General features: G+C 48.3%; 1 protein-coding gene across 2 annotated transcripts; it reads right to left on the bottom strand.

Moving 5' to 3' along the window:
* Positions 1 to 1,143: 1,143 nt before the first annotated feature.
* Positions 1,144 to 18,212, bottom strand: CLDN14 (claudin 14). Of its 2 annotated transcripts, none has more exons than XM_053565557.1 (2): positions 17,632 to 18,212; positions 1,144 to 2,240 (listed from the first exon to the last, which is right to left on the bottom strand). In XM_053565557.1, the coding sequence occupies exon 2, from the start codon at positions 2,162 to 2,164 to the stop codon at positions 1,454 to 1,456; it is 711 nt and encodes a 236-aa protein (XP_053421532.1). In that variant the 5' UTR covers positions 2,165 to 2,240; positions 17,632 to 18,212; the 3' UTR covers positions 1,144 to 1,453. The 2 variants fall into 2 exon arrangements, with proteins under 2 accessions (XP_053421532.1, XP_053421533.1); XM_053565558.1 differs by lacking the exon at positions 17,632 to 18,212 and adding an exon at positions 17,501 to 17,624.
* Between the last annotated feature and the right edge of the window lie 2,436 nt (positions 18,213 to 20,648).

Genomic DNA, 20,648 nt, shown 5'->3' with positions numbered 1-20,648 from the left:
TGAATTGTGACCATCTCATAAGAACTCACAAAATATCGTTCTGTTTGTAGACTTCATTTCTCTTCTTTATTGATTCATATTTATTTCTTTTTCTAATTTAAAGAATAGATTAAAATTGCTCATTTCATCATAAATAAATGATGACTTCTCTGATCTCAACGCCTGGCTTAAATAGGATGACAAATCCCAGCCTCTGTAGCTTCTCTGGAGTCAGCTAAATGCCAAGATGTGTGGTACCCACTCCTCCCAGAGAATCCACACCTTCCCTTCCCTTCCCTACAGTGACAACCCGGGGCCTGGAGACCCTCCTCCAGGCTGCTTGAGAATAGAGGGATTTACATCATAACAGCTGCTCTGTGTGGAGGCCACAGGCTGAGCCCTTCCACAGATGGGTATTTATTTCCATGTTCAGCTCTTCAGGTTTGGAGCAGGAGCAGGGTGCTGTTGGAGGTGGGGCAAGGCCCTGAGCTCCAGGGACATGAGAGCAGGTCCAGCTCCCTGGGTGGGGGAGGTGTCCTCACTGACAGCTCTCTGACCATGTGATGCAGGGCACAGCTAGAGAGGTCCACTCACCCCACCCTGGTGGCAGTTCTTTCCAGCTGAAGGAGCAGGCAGCAGACACTAGGACCTGCCCTGGTGGCAGCAGAACCGGCCACCCCAGAGAAGAGGCCAGTGAAGGTAGGCTGAGGGCCTCGGGTGAGTAGCGCTACTAACTGGGCTTGTCAATCCCTAGAAAGCCACCAGGTACGTTTCGCTTTGTTTTTTCTTCTGGCTCTTGTTTTCTAACTGGTGGGGACCTATTGCTCATGAGAAGACATGAATGAAATTGTTCTTATTTTGTGACTTGTGGCAACTGTTTTTTCCCAAGAGAGCCCCTTCCCTCCTGCCCTGCCTCAGAGTTTAAACCACACTGCAGCAACTATTTTTTGTGGGTGTAGCTCCAGTACGGAGCAATAAAATCCCCACTGCGCATGGCGGTGGCCACACCCCCAGTGTCAGGACTCGGGGCACTGTGGTCAGCACCGCTGCCGGGCCCCCCACCCTGGCCCAGACAGGCTCTGACGGAGATTCCCACCAGCACCTTAGAAGCCAGAATAATAGTCTGGAAACAGAAACGCAAACCATCCACTCCATAAACAACCACGTCTGAAAGGTTTATTCCTGTATTACAAACCCTGTCAACCAACCCCCCCCAAGCCACCTCCTCCTGAGCTGTTATTAAATCACCCACATAAATACGTATAATAAATACAAAAACAGAAAGGATTTGTTTGTGTCTTTGGTATATAAAGCTTTCTCTCTTCCTCCTCCCCACGCCTTCCCTGGGTTCTGAGAACATTTCTTCACGTTCACATTGTTTCCTTGGATGCAGAAATAGCCCAGAAGTCAACTCAGTGCTGGAACTCCTGCCGCAGTCCGCAGTGCCCCGGGGCGCAGCGTCAGGCGACCGGACTCACACGTAGTCGTTTAGCCGGTAGCCGCTGTGCGAAGCGGAGGTCATCGAGGGGGCCCTGTTGTCCTTGTAGGCGGCGGGAGGACGGTAGGCGGGTGCGGTGGCCGTGGTAGCCCTGGGCTGGGCCTGGGAGGGCCTGTAGGGCGCCTCGTCCTGGCACGACAGGCAGAGCAAGGTGCCGCCGATGAGCGAGAGGGACGAGGAGATGAAGCCGAGGTACAGCGCCTGGCCGATCTCGAACTTCATGCCGCTGGGCAGCAGCGGGTTGTAGAAGTTCTGCACCACGTCGTTGGTGGTCCAGGAGACGGCTACCATGCAGAGCAGGCCGGCCAGGATGAAGAGCGCACCGCCCAGCACGGCGAACGTGGCCTTGGCGCCCGTGCCCTTGGCGCAGCGCGTGCACTTCATGCCCACGACGGCAGAGGCGCAGGCGAAGCCCGAGAGCAGGCAAGAGATGACCATGAGCGCGCGCGCCGCCTGCAGGTCGCGGGGCAGCGCCAGCAGGGACCGGTAGATCTGGCACTGGTAGATCCCGGTGCTGTGCCACACGCACTCCATCCACAGCCCCTTCAGGTAGGACACAGCCGTCAGGATATTGGTGCCCACGTGCGCCGTGCGCCGCCAGTGCGGCAGGATGGTGGTGATGAGCGTGCCCACCATGCCCAGGAAGCTGAGCACGAAACCCAGCAGCTGCACGGCCGTGCTGGCCATGGCCCGCCACCTGCTAGGCCAGCCGGGTGGCTCCCTGCGCCTCGGGGATCGCGCTCCTCAGGCGCCCGCGGGAGGCCTAATGAAGCCGGGGAGGCGGGGGCAGGGAGAGAAAGGAAACTGGGTTAAAGATTATCCCCATTAATTATTCCTGTCCCCGACAGCGAATTTTCATTAGGGGTTGGCATAACAATTAGCATAGTCTAAGAAACCGGTCCTGAGAATTCACTGGGGGTGGGGGGAGACTCAGCTGATTTCCCTGGAGGCAGAAGGGATGACAAGGGGAATCTAACCTCAGGGAAGGGCGTTCCGGAGCCCCCTATTTCTGGACTCTCTCAGCACTTACCACCCCTTGTGGGATGCTCTGCCCTGTGTCTGCCTTCCAGCATGTCTGCAGCATTTGAATCTCATGTCCTTGTGTTGGTCAAGTCAGTATTCAGTATTTAACAGTTGTTACAGTAACGAACTCTTTTACACCTTGGACTGACAAGTGCTAAGGTGTGTGCCATTCGTGACCTAGAAAGTAGCCTAGGTCTGTCATGGGGATGAGGTGTTTTTTGAAAGAGGGTGACTTCTCCACCTTCTTAAGGAGGGAGAGGCCTACCTTCATAGGCAGATCAGACACTGCCTTCAAAATTACAGAGCTGGCTGTGATGTACAGATTGCCAGCGACAGAAATTACCAAGGCCACCAGCTCCTTAGGAGCCACAGCCAGGACCAGAGGCCAGCACCCCTCTCCTCTGGGTCAGGCCTCCATTCACACCATGCTACCCGGTTCACCCCAGCTTGTGATTAGTGAGGACTTTGGGAAAGTGGCTTTATTGTAAGCAGAAACTGGTACCTGGCTTTTAGAATATGGGAATGTGGAGCCATTTCAAAGGTTTTACAAAAATTCTAGGTACAGCAAAATCCAGAGCACATCCTGGGATAAGGACTTGTAGCATCCGTGTAGGGCCAGGTGCACCACAATGCCTGGCTAATTTTTCTGTCTTGTAGAAACAGGGTCTGGCTCTTGCTTAGGCTGCTCTCAGACTCCTGGGCTCACAGGGATCTTCCTGCCTTGGCCTCCCAGTGTGCTACAAGTGTGGGTGTGAGCCACCGTGCTGGACCCCAGCTGCCCCCCGCCCTAAGGTGGTTTCTGCTTCTGAAGGGAGAAAAGGAAAGCCTTTCTGCTGCTGATGTCGCTTCGGAGTCCCTCAACCAGCAAAGAATTCAGTAGGCAAAACCTGCTTCTTCCTTCTTCCTCACAGCAGAGGAATGTGTTATATTTAAGCAAAGGAGGCTGCAGGGCAGGATAGTGGGGCTGCAGGGCAACTCCTAGGTGACAGGGACATGTGCTGGCCAGGGACCATCTGTGGGGTTCCACGGCCCTCTCAGCTTTAATCCTAGGGTGTTAAGAAATCCCCTACTAGATGTGAACCAGTTTCAACAACTTCATGAGGCAGTGGCTGTTAACATCCCTGTTTTACGTGTGGGGAAACCAGGGATGTGCAGGGGTGACAGTTCTGTGCCTGGCCCAACTAGTACTGTTCATGGTTTCATTCTTTCTTTACACACTCCCTGCCTCAAATATTATTATTACCTTTCTTTTTTAACCTATCTTGAAAGGTTAACCTGCCACAATTATTAATAAATGGGACTGAAGTTAGCGTGAGGGCTTCAGGTTGTATCAGCAGCAGATTCTGGGGAGCAGAATGTCTTCCCCAAAGATGTACCAGAAGAGGCTAGGTGCAGTGGCTCACACCTGTAATCCTAGCACTCTGAGAGGCTGAGCTAGGAGGATCTCTGAGCTCAGGAGGTCAAGACCAGCCTGACAAAAGCAATACTCCATCTCTACTAAAAACAGAAAAATTAGCTGAATGTTGTAGCAGGCACCTGTAGTCCCAGCTACTTGGGAGGCTGAGGCAAGAGATCACGTGAGCGCAAGAGTTTGTGGTTGCTGTGAGCTGTGATGCCATGGCACTCTAGCCTGGGTGACAAAGTGAGACTCTGTCTTTAAAAAAAAAAATGTCCCAGAAGAGTGGCCTTGATCTTTTTGCAGTGTCTTAGGTAGCCAGGATAACCACTTGTCTTGGTTTCCTGGGGACTGAGGGGTTGCCCAGGACAGGGGAATTTCAGTGCTAAAACTGGCACAGTCCCAAGTAAATCAGAACAGTTGACCCCTTCAAGCATCCAGATCAGTGAAGAGCCTCTGAGACCCCTTCTGGCCCCACCTGCACCCTGATGTCCACACTTTGTGCATTCTGGGGCTTCTCACAGCTCTCACTTGTCAAGGCCGATCATTAAGTCTTCTGCTCCAAAAGAATATGGCATAAAAGCTCAGCCTGGTTTGACCCCAGTAGGTAAGGCAAGTGGACTAGAAATTTATTGGAGGCCTGAATATTTATGGAGAGCAATGATGGCTAATTTTAGAAACTATTAGGTTACTATTTTTAAACTTGTGCTATATAAAGATTTGCTAATTTAAGAAGTGTTAATGAATCCCCAACTCCCAGACACGAGCTCCCCTCTCCTTTCCCCTGTGGGTAGCGCAGCTGCTCCTGCATTAGGTAATAATTCAACTTCCTAGCAGCCACTTTGTACTTTGAGGCCATCTGATGAAAAAACAACTTTAACTGAATGCATCTCCCTGGAAGCCACATAAAACTCTTCTTGGATGCTCTGGAAGGGCCCCACCATCAGATCTGTATGTATGGGAAGAAACTGGCCCAGGCCTGACCTCCCAGCAGGATCAGTGTGAGCAGGGCTGACTGGCTGTTCACCTAAGAGTTCCCCTTTTCCTGCAGATGTGTGTATGCACATGAAAACATTTGCTTGAGAGATATGGGTCCAAAACAAACAGGATTCCTAGCATCAAGTTCCAAAAGACCTTGACAGGCTGGGTTGTGGGGCAGAATCTAATGAGGTGGTGTGTCCTAGGAATAAATGTTGGGTCTTGCATTTGGGGTGCACAAAGCTCAAACGCACCATCCTAGGTGGGCAGCATGTGGCCAGCATGTGTGAACTGGATTGAGGACAGGTTTCCCAATGACTACTTCTTGGAACACTGAATTCAAAGGATGACTTGTGTTGAGGAAGTAAATGTTAAATATATTTAAGAAAGGCTGGGTGACTCTAGGGCTTCTCAAAGCAAAGGTGCCTTGTGATCCTCTCAGAAAATGTTTTGCGTACAGTATTTGCTAAACTTATTTAACTAGAGATATCCCTGCCCCCTTTTCCAGAGAAGAACAACTTGCTGTTACATTATTTTGGCAAAATCACTTGGACTTAGAGTCCCTTGAAAGGTCAATGGGGGCAATGGTGAGACAGCATTGCTAAAAAGAAAAAATAAAAATAAAAGATAATTTGATTGATTTTCAGGAGGCCCAGCAGCCAACAGGGGCTATAAAGTCCTGTGAAAATCTGTGAGAATAATATCTGTAAGTAAGTCGGTAAAGTCCCGTGAAAATGTGCTGCGGAAAGCACAGAGCCCCTGGCAGCCCTCAAACGGGCTGGTCTGAGGAGCCCCAGCTCTGCAGGGTGAGGGCATTCATATTCTCCACATAAACTTCTATGTTGTCTTCTTCCTCTGATGTCTATGAGCTACATTTTCTTTTAAAGAATTTTTTTTTACAAAAACTAAAGGCAGGAACCTACAGTACACAGGGGGGTTCCCTCAGTTTGCTCACCTCCCAGCCTGCCTAGACCCCACTTGGGGCAACATTGGAGTTTTGGCTCCAAATTGAACATCATTTCAACAGCGGCACCCCGTAGGGAAGCCAGGCCAGGACTAAGGGGCAGATGTGTCATCTGCCTGCCCCAACTCCTGCATCTTGCCTGGCTGGCATCCCCTCCTGGGCCCGTCTGTTTCATCCTTCACCCCGTTAGTCTTCTGAAGCCCCTTTCCCAACTCTCTGGGGCCTGTACTTGGCTGAACTTCCACCCAGGCTTCTTGGTGGGGCCGCAGGGCGTGGGATGTTTGAATCCCAGGCTCTTCTTGCCCCGCAGCAATCTCATCTTTGGCTACCTGCAGCTGTCACTTCTCCCCTTGCAAAATCAGCCTGTGTTTAGAAAGCACTTCTGGGCCTCTTCCACCCACACTGGGGAAGGAAATGCCAGCCTCGGGCCGGTGGATGTGGCACAGGCTGCGTGGTGGGGCCCAAGCCGGGTGTGGTAGAAGATTCTTTACCCAGCACCACCCGGCTCTAGTGTCCGGTGGAGAATTGGAGGGTTTGGCCATATGTGCCTCACCTCAGCTTTTCCTGCCTCGTTGGTTGGTTGGTTTTAGGGCTGTGTGGAAGCTTCCTACACGTGACTGCCCCCAAATACCTCCCACATGGGTTGGGGTCCATGGTGGAGATAGCGTAAAACTTGATTCAGTTCCTGTAAGTTTATTAGAGAAAAATGAAGAGCCACCTTTAAATGGACTCAGTCATCGGCCCTTGAAAGAATGCAGAGCTGCTTCAACTTTCATGTTCAGCAATTTAAGACAATGACTGCTTCAAACACCTGTAGTCCTCCCTGTCACCTCAACTGAGTGGTCTCTTCGTGATTGTTTAGCTATTTCATAAATTGAATTGGGGAGCTAAGAATCGACTCAAGGGAGGTTTAGATTCATTTAAATGAGATGTATTAGCAAAGATATCCCACAGGAAAAAAGAAAGTAACTTTTATGCTATATCTGCACTTGATCTTAGCCAAAAGGCCGAGAAGCGATTTTTTTATGCTCTATCTGAATGAATTAACTTCAGCTAGTATTTCCTAAGGACATACTGGATACTGTTTCTTATTAATGCAGAAAGCAAGTGAACCTCTTTCCTAGAAATTTAGATACATTTTGGAGGTGCTATTTTAGCACATCCTCTTACACAATATTAATGTACAAGAATTATGAGAAGGTAATCAAGTAACACTTTGGAAAAAAACATTTGATATTCTTTTAGAATGGGCCATCCTGTGGTTTCTTTCCCTTTAAAAATGAAGTTTCCATCATTGCTATTCCAAATTCCCTGTTGCTGTTCCAACTTGGATTATTTTTCAGACTGGCAGCCTCTATATTTTAAATTTAGAGGATGTTCTATGTCGTCCACACACGGCCTTTCATGTAGACTTTCCAGGGAAGGCGGAGACAGGAGAAGCATGTGAGTAAACTTCTGACTGTCAGGACAATTAGTGCTCGCTTTGTTATTGAGAAAAACCAAGGTAAAATCTGTTGCCCCAAATTGTACAGACATGACGAGGTTGAGATTAAATTTCCCCCTCCCTTTTGGATGAATGAAGACCAATCTATTTTTTATAATAAGCACTGGTTTGGGAAAGTGTGTTAACACAAATGAAATCCACAGTGTGTGGCTAAATGCTTGCTGAGTCCATTTTCAGCTCATTAAGATTGAATACTCTATTGATTTACTGAAAAGGACAAACTTAGGTCACTATGACCATAAAAATTCTAAATCCTTTCCCAGGAGGCATTATCTCTCAGTTTACCAAACTTCATTAGAATTCATTAACAACAAAATAGATCAACAGTTTAAAATAAAATGGTTGAATTTCACTTAGTAAAATACTTTGCTGCCTTTTCATGGCAGTTTTTCCTGACAAGATAGATATTTAGAATTGCTATGTTGGACCTTTTCAAGGCACAGATGACTAAAAACCTGCATATAAGGAAAAATATTAGAAAAGTTAAAAAAAAAAACTAGGGACATAAGAATATTTTGCAAAGCTTTAAATGATTATTAGATGATGTATTAATAGTTAAAGGTTCAGTGGGAAGGCTTTATACCTTTGTATATGAGATGCAATGGATTGAACTGTGTCCCCCAAAAGAGATATGTCGAATTGTGACCCACAGGACCTCAGAATGTGACCTTATTTGGAAATAGGGTCATCGCAGATGTAATTAGTTAAGATGAAGTCACACTGGAGCATTATGGGCCCCTAAACCAATGACACCAGTGTCCTTATAAGATTGTCAAGACAGAGAGATACAGGGAGGTCACCACAGGAAGAGGGAGGCAGGGAGTGGAGTGAGGCGGCTATAAAGCAAGTAACTCCAAGGATGGCCAGCAGCCACCAGAGCGACCGAGAGAGCCCTGGAACCGAGTCTCCCTCAGAGCCCTCAGAAGGGAACGGCACTGCCAACACCTTGGTCTCAGGCTTCTGGCCTCTGGGACTCAGACAGAATAAATTTCTGTTGTTTTAAGCCACCCAGTTTGTGGTGCCTTGTTATGGCAGCACCAGGAAACTTCTACAGCAAACTAGCTGAATGCGGTACAGAGAGTTAGAGAAAAAACCCCGCCAGGTCTGAGTATGAGAGTGGCTCCCCTTCCAGAACAGGCATTGAACATGATCTGGTCGCTACACATTTGTCAGTGAAGGAAAAAAACAACAAACCAAAGTAGTGGTTAGCTTCATGTCCCTAAGTATAGAGGACAAAATCCAAGGAGCAGTCCGGGGACATGGAGAAGGAAGAATCTGGAAAGCGGCCTATAGACTTGGAAAGTCAAGAGCAAATAGTAAGTAACCTGTACAGTAATCAAATGACTCAGCATCTCCAGATTTAAAAAGCGAATGAGTTCACTTAACCACAGAGTTTGTGGGGCTCATGGTATTTCTCTAGTATGTGTGCAAGTTGGCTGGGCTGCACCCAGATTAATGGGGCTTTGCAGGTTGGTTGTCTGGTTTTCTTAAATCAACGTGCCTTAGTTTCATAAAAACATAAAAACCCAAGTTTGAGGGGTAGACCAGGTTTGCATAAGGTGACTCAGAAGGCCACCAAGGCTTCACCTTGGAAATTCAGCAGAACTCTGTGAGGCCTCTTTAGTTAGGACTTACATTGAAACAAAAACAAAACAAAACAACAGTAAGCAATAGGACATTGTCACAGCTGGGCTGGAAACCTCCGTGAAGAAGACAACTATTTTAGGAAAGTTATAAGCCTTTGAAATTATTTATTCGAGCATTGAACTAGGACTACCTTACAGTGGTTAAAATGTGGCGTGGAAGGAAAACATAAGGCTAAGATTACTAATGCTAAACAGAATACTATTCAACATGATGTTTAAAGCTCACCCTCTGTCAACTTAGCCTTTCAAGCCCAGGTACTCAAAAACTGTTATTAATAATAAGAGTGAAAACTACCATCGCAAAATTTACTGTTTGTGATACGCCAAAACACGTGGAAGTACTTGCATTGACATTGATTTATTTATTATTTATTTGACAGAATCTTACTTTGTCTCCCTCGGTACAGTGCTGTGAAGTCACAGCTCACAGTAACCTCAAGTGAGGTTGAGCCTTTTGGGCTCAAGTGATCCTCTTTCCTCAGCCTCCCATGTAGTTGGGATTATAGGCACCCAACACAATGCCCAGCTATTTTTAGAGACAGGGTCTCTCTCTAGCTCAGGCTGGTCTCAAACTCCTGAGCTCAAACAATCCACTTGCCTTGGCCTCCCAGAGTGCTAGGATTACAGGCATGAGCCATGGTGCCTGGCCCTATTTATTTATTTTAGAGATAGGGTCTTGGTCTGTCACCCAGTTTGTGGAGTGCAGGGCCACAATCATAGCTCACTATAACCTTGAACTCCTGGCCTCGAGTGGTCCTCCTACCACAGCCTCCTGAATAGCAGAGACTATAGATGTGTGCCACCATGCCCAGATAATTTTTCATTTTTTTCTTTCTTTTCTTTTTTTTTGAGACAGTCTCAAGCTGTCGCCCTGGGTAGAGTGCTGCGGTGTCACCACTCACAGCAACCTCAGACTTTTTTTTTATATATATACAATTTGAAATGTTTTCATGAAACTGGTTAACATAGCCTTCACGGCATTTTCTTAGTTATTGTGTTAAGACATTTATATTCTACACCTGGAGCAACCTCAAACGGGGGGCTTAAGCGATCCTCTTGCCTCAGCCTCTCAAATAGCTGGGACTACAGGCGCCCACCACAACGCTTGGCTGCGTTTGGTTATAGTTGTCATTGTCGTTTGGTGGGCTCGAGCTTGATTTAAACCTGCCAGCTCCAGTGTATGTGGCTGGCACCTTAGCAGCTTGAACTACAGGCGCTGCCAATTTTTCATTTTTTTCCCAGATGAAGGGTCTCACTATGTTGCCCAGGCTAGTCCTAGCATTTATTTAATTCTTAAATAGGTCTCAGTGTGTGTGCCATCATCCTTATTTATGGGTGGGGAACAGACTTAGGGAGGATAAGTAATATGTTCAAGGTCACATTTGGGCTGAATCAAGGAGACCAAATAGGAGGCTCCTGTGATCATCCAGGTATGAGACCCTGGGAGAATAGCCAGGGTGGTAGTGATAAAGGTGGGTGCTGAAAAGACATCAGTTTCTCGATACATTTGGAAGGTGAGGCTGACAGCATTTGCTGATACTTCAGCTGGTGGGAGGACAGACAGGTGCCCAAGGCTATTGTCTTGGGCAACTGGAAGAATGGAGTTGCAGTTTATTAAGAGAGGTAAGAGGATGGGAGATATGAGGACCTGGGTTTGGAAGGTGTGACAGTCAATTTTGTGTCAACATGGCTGGGCTGTAGGGTGCCCAGATAATGAATGGTCAAACATTATTCTTTGGGTTTCTATGAGGTTTTAGTTTTTGGATAAGATTAATATTTAAATCAGTGGACTTTGAGTAAAGCAGATGGCCCTCCCTGTAGATGGGCCTTACCCACTCAGTTGAAGGCCTAAAGAGAACAAAAAGGTTTAGTATTTTACCATAAACCTGATGGCTTAAGCTACAGAAATTCATTTTCTGACGATTCTGGAGGCTGGAATGTCTGAGGTCAGTTTTGGCTGGTCTAGTTCCTAGTGAGGATTCATACGACCTCTTCTTTGTGTCACACAGAGAGAAATCTTTCTCCTTTTCTCTTCTTCTAAGGCCACTACTCCCATCATTACGGCCTCACCATTATGACCTCATTGAACCCCAATTGTCATCCAAAGTCCTCATCTCCAGATATTATCATATTGGGGGTTAGGGCTTCAACATGTGAATTTTGGGAGGATACAAACATTCAGTCCATAACATTCGTCCTCCCTTGAGCAAGAAAGGCTTCTCCAGCCAACTGTCTTTGGGCTTTATTTGCACCATAAGCCCTTCCCAATTGGTTCTACAGCAGACTGCCTTCCAACTGGAGCCACTGCATCGTGCCTCCTGGGTCTCCAGCCTGCTGGCTCACCCTGCAGATTTTGGACGGCCAGTCTCCCTACTCATGTGAGCTGACTCCTTATCACAATCTCTTTTTCTCGGTAGGCACAGCTTATTGATTATGCTTCTCTGAGGAACTGCAATGAACACAGAGGATGCAGAGCAGAAAACAGGAGCTTGTTCTGTGTATGTTGGGTTGAGATGTCTGTTCACAACCAGCTGGGGATGACCATGGTTGGATATGTAAGTGCACAGTTGGAGGGGAGTGGACTGAGGTGTCCGTCTGAGACTCCACAGCTTGGAGGTGGGGGGTTGGAAGTTGTGAGACTGAAGGCCCCCAGGAAATGAGAATGGACAGGGGCCCAAGGGCCAATCTTGGAGCCCTCCAGAACCATAGATGAGGCGCAAAGAGGAGGCAGCTGGGGGATTTAAGGGGTGACCAGGAGTCAGGAATCAACACAGAGACTGGTGGGTGAGGATGGGGCTCCATGTTGAGAGGACACGTCTTCAGATAAATCATGTTATCAGAGCAATGAGAAATGATCACTGGATTTAGCAACTGAAGGAAACTGGAGACTTGATGGAGTGATTGGAGTGGGCTTGAGAGAGAAGAGGGACAGAGGTATGGGGGGAAATGGGCCGAGGGAACTCTTTGGAGAGACCATCAGAGAGAACCAGGACATGAAGCAACAGATGTAGGGCAGGGTCCAGGGTCATAGAATTCAGGGTATCTGTCAACTATGATAGGGACAAAAGTAACATCTTTTATTTCACTGACAAGTAACATTTTCTTTCACCATGGTTACAGCCAGTCATCTCCAGCAATCTGATTGCTGCCCATGCTCATGACTTAACAATAGAAATCACTGACAGTTTCCATTACATTACAGGTGCTGCAGACACCTGGAAAGATCGTTTACCATTATCTCTATTTCAAATGGAGGTTATAAGACAATGTGAGACCTTGTGATAGAACGCATTCATACAGAAGCCCTCACATTACTATGGACAGAATTGCTTTTAATACTTTGGTAAGTGTATCTCAGTATCTCGGTAAGTGTATCTTGGGCTTCCTTTATAATCTTGCATATTATTTTATACATTTAAAAGTATTGTGCTGAGAAAAGATATGTAGAAGTCACCAGATTGCCTAAGGGATCCAAGGTAAAACAATAACCCCCCAAACAACAACGTGAATAACAACAAATGAAATCAAAATTGTTGGGACCCACTGCCAGTGGGATGAGTTTTGCTTTGTTCTAATTCTGAAGATAAAATTGAAGCATGTTTGTATGTCTTTGGAAATGATCTGGAGAGAAGGGAAACATTGACAGTGTTGAAGACACATCCCGAGTAGGGCAGCAGGGGCCCTGGTGCTCATGTGGAGAGACCGGTGCAGACCGGAGGGCACACAGCTCATTGCAGAATGGGAGGCAGGTGGGCGCAGGGGGTCTGGGGCATGTGGGCGTTTCAATTGCTCTCATTTTCTCAGGGACATAGGAAGCAAGATGATGTCTTGAGAAGGAAGAGGAAGTGCTGGAGGTTTGAGTGAGGAGGGGGCCGTGGTTGCCCAGGAGGGCAGGACTTAATTGGGACCAGGGGACCAGGACTGGTCAGTACCCAGTGCTGTGTGGGCAAGTGGTCCTGCTGGTTCCAGGAGACCACCTGGCCAGACAGCCCTCTCCAGCACCGGCGGCTGCTTGGTGTGGGTCTCCAGGGGACAGAGGGCTGGACTAGACTCAATGAAGCGGGGGGAGGTTCTAAAGGAAAACAAAGGCAGAGGGGGTTGTGGGGGTGAGAATGTGTGTAAAAGTCAGTGCCAAGCTGGGAAGGGGGAAAGGAGGATGCAAAGTGGGCGAGGATGGTGCTCAGGTTGGGGATCAGCGGATGGCAGGTTCCAAGAGGCCAAGACGCTGGGCCCCTCCCCAGGAGGGGAGAGCTGCAAGAGAGGGGTTGGAGCGGTAGGGACGCTGGTGGCAGTGCAGAGTCAGCCTGCGGGTGGGCAGGACCCACCGCACACAGGAGAGGGGAAGGAAGGCCCAGAGGAGGGGCGTGGGGTAGGGATCTGCCAGGAAGTGCTCAGGACAACTCTCCACCCAGCTGTTTCACCCCTGGGGGGAGAGGTCACATTTCCTTGACTATCAATTGACTTTCTGCCTGTGGGAGTGAGGGAGAGGGAGGTAGGGCTAGAGAGAGACAGGTGTGTGTCACGCCCTCCAGCCTCTTGCTGCTGATGTGATGGGGGAAGGGTGGTCCTGACTCCCGGCCTCCATCTTCATTCTGCCTTTATGTCTCTGCCCACCGGACCCCCTCGTGGAACACATCTTGTCCCTAGAACCAGACTTCAACGGCTGTTTCCACACACCATCCCACTTTCCAGCTGCCGGGCTTTCCACAGAGGACAGGATTTTAGACAGTACTGGGGGTGGCGAGATGGTGCCCGAGCCGAGCAGAGGAAGCCTCATAAGTGCAAAACTCAGATGTGGTACCCGGGTAGAGGCCGTAAGCTGCAGTCCACTTTCTTCTCTTTTCTGCTCTTCTCTTCTGCCCACCCCTCCCACTGTGGGAAGCGCCCTGCCCAGCCTGGGGCTGCTCTGCCCTGCTCTGCCCTGCTTTTATCCTTCAAGCACTACGCAAGCCTCTGTATACCCCAGCCTCTGTATGTTTCCAGAAAAGTAGCCTGAATCACTGGCTTTCCACTTTCCCGAGCATCCCTTGGGGAGCTTTTAAAAGGTCCTGATGTCCTGGCTGCCCCCAGCGAGTCTGATTCCCTGATTGGGGAGGGGTCCCTATGTGGGAACTTTGGAGCCCTTCCCCGACTGGATGATTTGGACATGCCGACAGATTTGAGAATGACAGTCTTAATTGATGTGGCTTTTAAAGGTCCTATCAGGCCTGCCTGCTGGCTGTATTCGGACTCTTCTCTGGGCTCATTCTGAAATGGGGACACTTTTGTCCCACCTGTCCCCTGGATACCGTCTGATCTACCCACCGTGCTCTCACATTCCCTCTACCTGCAGTCTTGACCCTGGGCTTCCCCTTCCCTGACTCTGCACCCCCAACTGGCCCAGCCGTCCTGCTCCCACCCTCCCAGTGCCCATGGAAGCCTGTTCTTACCACCAGCTCCTTTTCCTGGGTCCCCAGCACCTCTTGGGCACTCAGCCTCCCTCATGTGTTAATTAACCCAGATGGAGAAGTTACCCCACAGGCATTTATTTATATTTTCACAGATGACCCCTGAAAACAAAACTCCTCCTGGTTCTGTCTCCAAAGAATGATACTCAAAAGTACTAAGAATATGACAGGATCAGTCATCAGGGAAGCTAGTGATGCTTTGATGTATGTATTTTTTAAATGTTTAAGAAGCTTAGAATTTGCTGGGCACTGTGGCTCATGCTTGTAATCCTAGCATTTTGGGAGGCTGAGGTGGGAGGATCCCCTGAGTTCAGGAGTTTGAAACCAGCCTGAGCAAGAGCAAGACCTCATCTCTACTTAAAGTAGAAAAAATGAATTGGGAGGCTAAGGCAGGAGGATCAGGAGGAGTTTGAGGTTGCTCTGAGCTATGATGATGCCATTGCATTCTAGCCTGGGTGACAGAGTGAGACTGTCTCCAAAGAAAGGAAAGGTTAGAATTAATTGGGTCAGGCATGAGATTTCAGATTGCAGAAGTCCTCCTAAGAGCAAAGGACCAGGCTGTGCAGCTCTCTGGAGAGTGCTGGGCACTGCAGGTTACCTTTGCCTGCTCTCAGAGACAGAGCCCAGCACAAAATGAAAATGCAGGGCCCCTTGGTCAAAAATTATGCAGACTTAAGGTGGTGACCACAGTGCAGTAAACCAAGGGCAGCGCCCCTCTGAGTGCGAGGCCTGGGTGAACGCACCCTACCTGTTGGGCCATACCCAGAAAGGGGACATCAGGATTATCCCCTCTTAAACCAAGGAATACATCTAGCTTGAATGCTGAAAGAATAGTGTTATGTAGAATAAAAAACTACAGTTTCCTATGTTTAGTGTAGCCCAGAAGCCTCTGTGACCATCTGCCAACGAAGAGCCTTTCAGAGACAAAGCTCTTGCCGGTCTCCTGTGCCCAGGGGTGGCTGCCAGTGGAAAGAGACGGCCACTGGGTTTTCATTACTTGCCTGTCCAGGGAAGCTGTGGGTGGGTAGGTGCACTCCAAGTCTAGAAGCAAGCAGCTGCCTCTGAGGGGCTTGCTTCTTTGCCCAAGATACTCAGCTCAGAGCCTCCCTGATCTTGGCTGGTCCCCCCTGAACTCCTCTGGGAATGAAGTAGATGAGGTGAGTGAGTGTCCCACTTTGTTTTTGCAGAGTTACCCAGCAGGGAGAGGTGAGGAGGCTCTCTCAGCCCAGGCCCCTGGGCCCTCTCAGCAAATGGCCCACAGTGGAAAATGCCCTGTGTGATGTTTCTGTTGGCAGCCCAGCAAAAAGCCCAGGGCCAGGCAGCTGCTTCTCCTGCAAACACTGTGAGGGATAAGGCCAACAGCTAGGAGAAGGAATGTTTGAGTTTGACAGCACCAATCACTCCTGAACTGGCAAGTTTGACCATCTACATTTTCAAAAGACATCGGTATAAGCCTTAAAAACAGAATTTCAGACTTCTTATTCTGAGTAGTAAAAGATCTTTGCTGATATAAGCAAGAAAATGATTTTTTTTAAGAGACAGGGTCTTGCTCTGTCACCCAGGCTGAAGTGCAGTGGAATCATTACAGCTCATTGCAGCTTCAAACTCCTGGGATCAGGGGATCCTCCTGCCTCAGCCTCCTGAGTAGTTGGGACTACAGGTGCCTGCCACCACACTTGGATAATTAAAAAATTGATTTTTAGAAACAGAGTCTTGTTATGTTGTACAGGCTGGTCTCAAATTACTGGACTCAAATAATCTTCCTGCCTTAGCCTCCCAAAGTGCTGGAATTATAGATTTAAGCCACCTCGCCTTGCCAAAAAATGACTTTTTAAAAAACATAAATGGACATAGTCAATTCTATAATATTCATCTAGAAAACTAACTAGAACACAGAAGAAATATTTATGAGTGATTTTTTATAGCACTGAAGAATCTGTTTTTGTCCCTTAGCTGTATAGGTATCTTCACAGCTGAGCCCTTTATACAGATGGGAAAACAAAGCACAGTCAGCCTAAGAGATTTGCAAATCAGGTTGAGCCAGATAAGGATGGAGGCTGGCGCTGGCTTCAAGTCTGACTCACTGGAGATAAACTGCTCAGCCTTACATGACTCAGATCCTTTCCAGAGCCGTCTGGGAGATGTTAAGATACTAGATGTAAAAACCCACGAACCCTCAGGGAAGGACGTTGGCAAATGCAAGGTGTGAGTTTCTGAACTTGTACCACCCTGCCAGGCAGGTGCATCCAGATGCTGGTGAACCCACCCAGAGACAGAAACTGGACTGCTGCACCCAGACTGCCCCATCGTTTCCCATCAGACCCAGGCCCATGCTGGGAGCCCACAACCATGGGCGGCTCTCTGGTTTCCCAAGACTTCAAAAGGAACCCAGCGATTATGAGATGGCTTTGAGAAGTGCAGGAAGTAAACCTTTTGGTGGAAATGTATAGCCGAAAGCCAGGGCCCTGAGTGGCTCCAGGGTTTCGGGACCCTCTCAGGGCACTATTTCAGGTTCTCTTTCCGCTCTGCCTGGGGCCCTTCCACCTGGCAGGGGCCCTCCTGTCCTCCTGGGAAGACCTCAGTAGCTGTTGGGCTGTGAGGCTTAGGCAGTCAGAGGGTTAACACACGTTTGTGTGGGATTTCCCCTCCTCAGTACCATTCTTTACCCTTATTAAGAAAGATCTATGACTTTCCTCCCCTTCCCCAGGCTGATGTATGCGTGTTGAGAGCAGGGCCAGGGTTCTCCCAAGTCTGGAAACTCTGAACACTCTGCCTGGACCTCTTTGTAGAAAAAGTGAGAGTGGCCACAGACGGAAGAGGCCATTGAGGATGGGCTCCCCAAGCCACACGCAGTCTCAAAACACTCAGCAGATTCAGTCCTTGCTTGCAGAATGAGGCCCGGCAAGTGATGAAAGAGTTCTGCCCAAACACTTGAGGAGCGGATTCCTGTCCTTCCTGCCTCATTAGGAGCCTGGCTGCCTTACACAGGCTGCCGAGGGTCCCCTGGGGCCGCCCAGGCCTATCCAGCAGCTGCCACAACCTTCAGGGGCCACAGTAATGCTCACCTGCAGAATGCTCCGATCGTCGGCTGCTCACACCCCTGATCTGGAAGGGCCTCCCACCCTGAGCTTCAAGACAAATGACTGTCAGCTCCAATCCCTGCCCCCCACCACCCGTAACTTCGCCCCAAACTCACGTGCAGAATGCCTGCTGTCCCATCTGCGTGGTCAGCACCCTGGCTAGTCTGGGCGGCTCTGGAGCCTGGCTGGGCACCAACTCACATGTGCAACAGGGACTCAGCAGAGGCACTGTCGCCCTCCTGTCTTCCCTCTTCTACGGACTGGAAGCTTCAAGCCGAGAGGAGGCGGGAGGAAACTGTCTAGACAATTACAGTGCTCTTTGAGTGTGGCCCGCGCAGGCCCATGTGAGAGTCTTGCTATGTTGTCCAACCTTCGGATGGAAGGTTAATTGGCTCGTGTACGACAACAGGCGGCTTGGCAGAGGCAGACATTCAAGACCAACTGGAAATGTCATGTCTGCACTTCTGGAAAGGACTATATGGTGCGTCTGCACGTGGTTAGCTCTCTACAACGCCCTCTGGCGACTCTCGGTGGCTGGCGGGGCAAGCCTGCCCAGCTGGCCTGGTACTGAAGGCTGGGCACAGTGGGACAGGGCCAGCCCCGGATTGCCGTTCGCACTCACTTCTCTGTGTCCTGTTCACAGCTCCCCAGTGAACTGCCCAGTCCCTGGAGATTGTTAAAAACCCATGGCTCACCCCCTCCCATGCCCTGACCACCTGGCCACTGCAAGTACGTCCTCCTCTGAGCCGTTCACCTGGCAGTTGTCCCCACAGCACTTTGGACTTTTCTCATATTGAGCAACTCAATGTCCCACCCCAGATGCATGCCAGTGAGCTCCATCGACAGTTTTTTTTGTTTTTCTACAACTGGAGTGGTGGGTGGCTGGAAGATGTCTGCTGGTGGAGTGTGGAGCTGGATAGGTCGAGGGTCACTATTTCAGGTTCAGGTGGGGAACAAGGACAATCTGCTACACGTTGGAGAGAAGAGACACAGCAAAATGGGAAGCTGGACGGATACAGGAGGGGCTTTTGTGGGAGGGATGGGAAGGGGTCTGCTGGGAGTGAGGACAGCACCCAGGGTGTGAGGGCCCCTTCAGGTTGCCCTTGGTAATTCTGGAATTCAGAAGTGAGCTCACGACACACACTCTCAGCCCTTCCTAATCGATCACATCACCCTGCTTGGGGCCTCGGGCTTTGGTGTGTCTTCCCCGGTGTACATCAATCTGCCAGGCAAAAAGATACAGCAGAGGAATTGTGGTGTGGACCGGGATACCTGCCCCATTGTCCTTGGCATTGGGATGGTGATGACGGAAAGGGGAAGCATTTGGTAGAGTTTAGGGTGTCTGCTAAATAGTATTGATGAAGGGTTTATCTATAACCACATCTGCATGGCTTTTCTTATGTCTTCTCCAGAAGTCACGGTCAAGCGGAAATATCTTTGGTTCAGGATCATTGAGAGGCTCCAGTCCTCTTATATTGAGAGGTTCCCCACCTCTGACTATGCTGTTTATCATCTCTGTCAGGATACTTGAAACCACAAGGGAATTTTACCTGACAACACCCTCTAACCCAACTAAATCTATATAGAGCTGATTTATAACTTATTTCATTTAAAAATAAACAAAAAAGAAAAGAAAAGAAAGAATTTACACAGCTGAAATGAAATTGTTAAAGGAATGAACTGACCTGGGGATAGAATAATTGCCTTAATTGTAAGAGAATTGCCTTAATTACCTAATGAATGCAATCAGTGTAACCTGGTTTCTTGTACTCCCAATGAAACCCCAACCACTAAAAAAAAAAAAAAAAGGACTAAGTGCCTTTGCTGAGCAGTGGTATTTTAGGAATATAGGGATATTCTAGGGATACTGGCATATACAAAAAAACTCACCTGTGCTATTTATAATTCTATATGAGAATTCTTTTTTGGAAAAAATTTTAAAAGATAATTTTGCCTTTGGGATGATTTGGCTACAAGTACTACATTAAGCGTACAACTGGCTTTGATTCCTTGGCACTAATGGATTATTGGGAAATCCTGCAGAAAGGAAAATGTAAACTCCAAATTGTTTTTAAAACTTTATGGTAATTTTAGAAATACTATGTTTAACAGTGAATGAAATGGGCATAATGTTATGCTTGGTAGACATTTCATTAAACTTTTATTAGCTTTGATTTTCTTTGGAAAATTCATTCCTGTTCTGAACTGAAGTCTGAAATCTCCCTGGCCTGTGACCTTGACTCTGTATGGAGAAAACAGCTTTTCCTGGGCCAGAGGGCAAAGTTACAGCGATATTGCATAATGGAAATCTAAATATGAAGGTATTGATTTGTTTTTCATTCATCAGGTGCTTAATGAGCTCCAGTGTGTGTGAATGTCAGGGTGCTTGGTGAGAGAGAAAGATTTTCCCCCTGCCTCTCAGAGTGGGGCAGTCACAGGCACACAAGTAGCAGAGCCTGGGAAAATTAGGGGTCCAAGAAGGCTAGTCTGGGGCTCCAGCCCTTCTCTCTCAAACTTCTCTGCAAGTGGTTGGCACTCTCTCAACCAGGACCCTCCACCTGCCATCTTATTTTAAATTCTGTAAATAACTCATAATAGCTTGTGTCTCTCCCAAGAGGTATATTTTTATTTTCTTATTTTTAAGGCAGTCTTGCTTTGTTACCCCAGCTAGGTGCAGTGGTGTCATCATAGCTCATAACAACCTCCAGCTCCTAGGCTCAAGTGACCCTGCTGCCTCAGCTTCTTGAGTAGCTAGGACTACAGCTGGCTAAGTTTTCTGTTATTTGTAGGGACAGGGTCTTGCTCTTGCTCAGGCTGGTCTTGAACTCCTGAACTCAAGCAATCCTCTTGCCTCAGACTCCCAGAGTGCTAGGATTATAGACATGAGCCACCACACTTGACTCCAGAGGGTATTTTTAAATCTAAGGAACAAAGATTTAAGTGAAGTTTCAAACATCAATCTGGAGATGAATGAAGATTTGGGGGAGGAAGGTTTTGAGCATTTTCCTAACACTCCTAAAATCATTCCTTTGGGTTGGGCAATAAGCGTCCTTATGGGCAGAATGGACGCTCATCAATATTTCAAATTAGGGTGGATAGACAGACAGATGGATACAACACCTTTCTTTTGATC

Source organism: Nycticebus coucang, chromosome 16 (genome assembly GCF_027406575.1).
Source record: "Nycticebus coucang isolate mNycCou1 chromosome 16, mNycCou1.pri, whole genome shotgun sequence".
Taxonomy (NCBI): Eukaryota; Metazoa; Chordata; class Mammalia; order Primates; family Lorisidae; genus Nycticebus; species Nycticebus coucang.
The sequence above is the reverse complement of the archived record's forward strand: the minus strand, read 5'-3'. Positions and strand labels throughout refer to the sequence as shown.

Bases quoted from the DNA above. Each gene is read 5' to 3' on its own strand.
- CLDN14 (XM_053565557.1), bottom strand. From the start codon at position 2,164: ATGGCCAGCACGGCCGTGCAGCTGCTGGGTTTCGTGCTCAGCTTCCTG.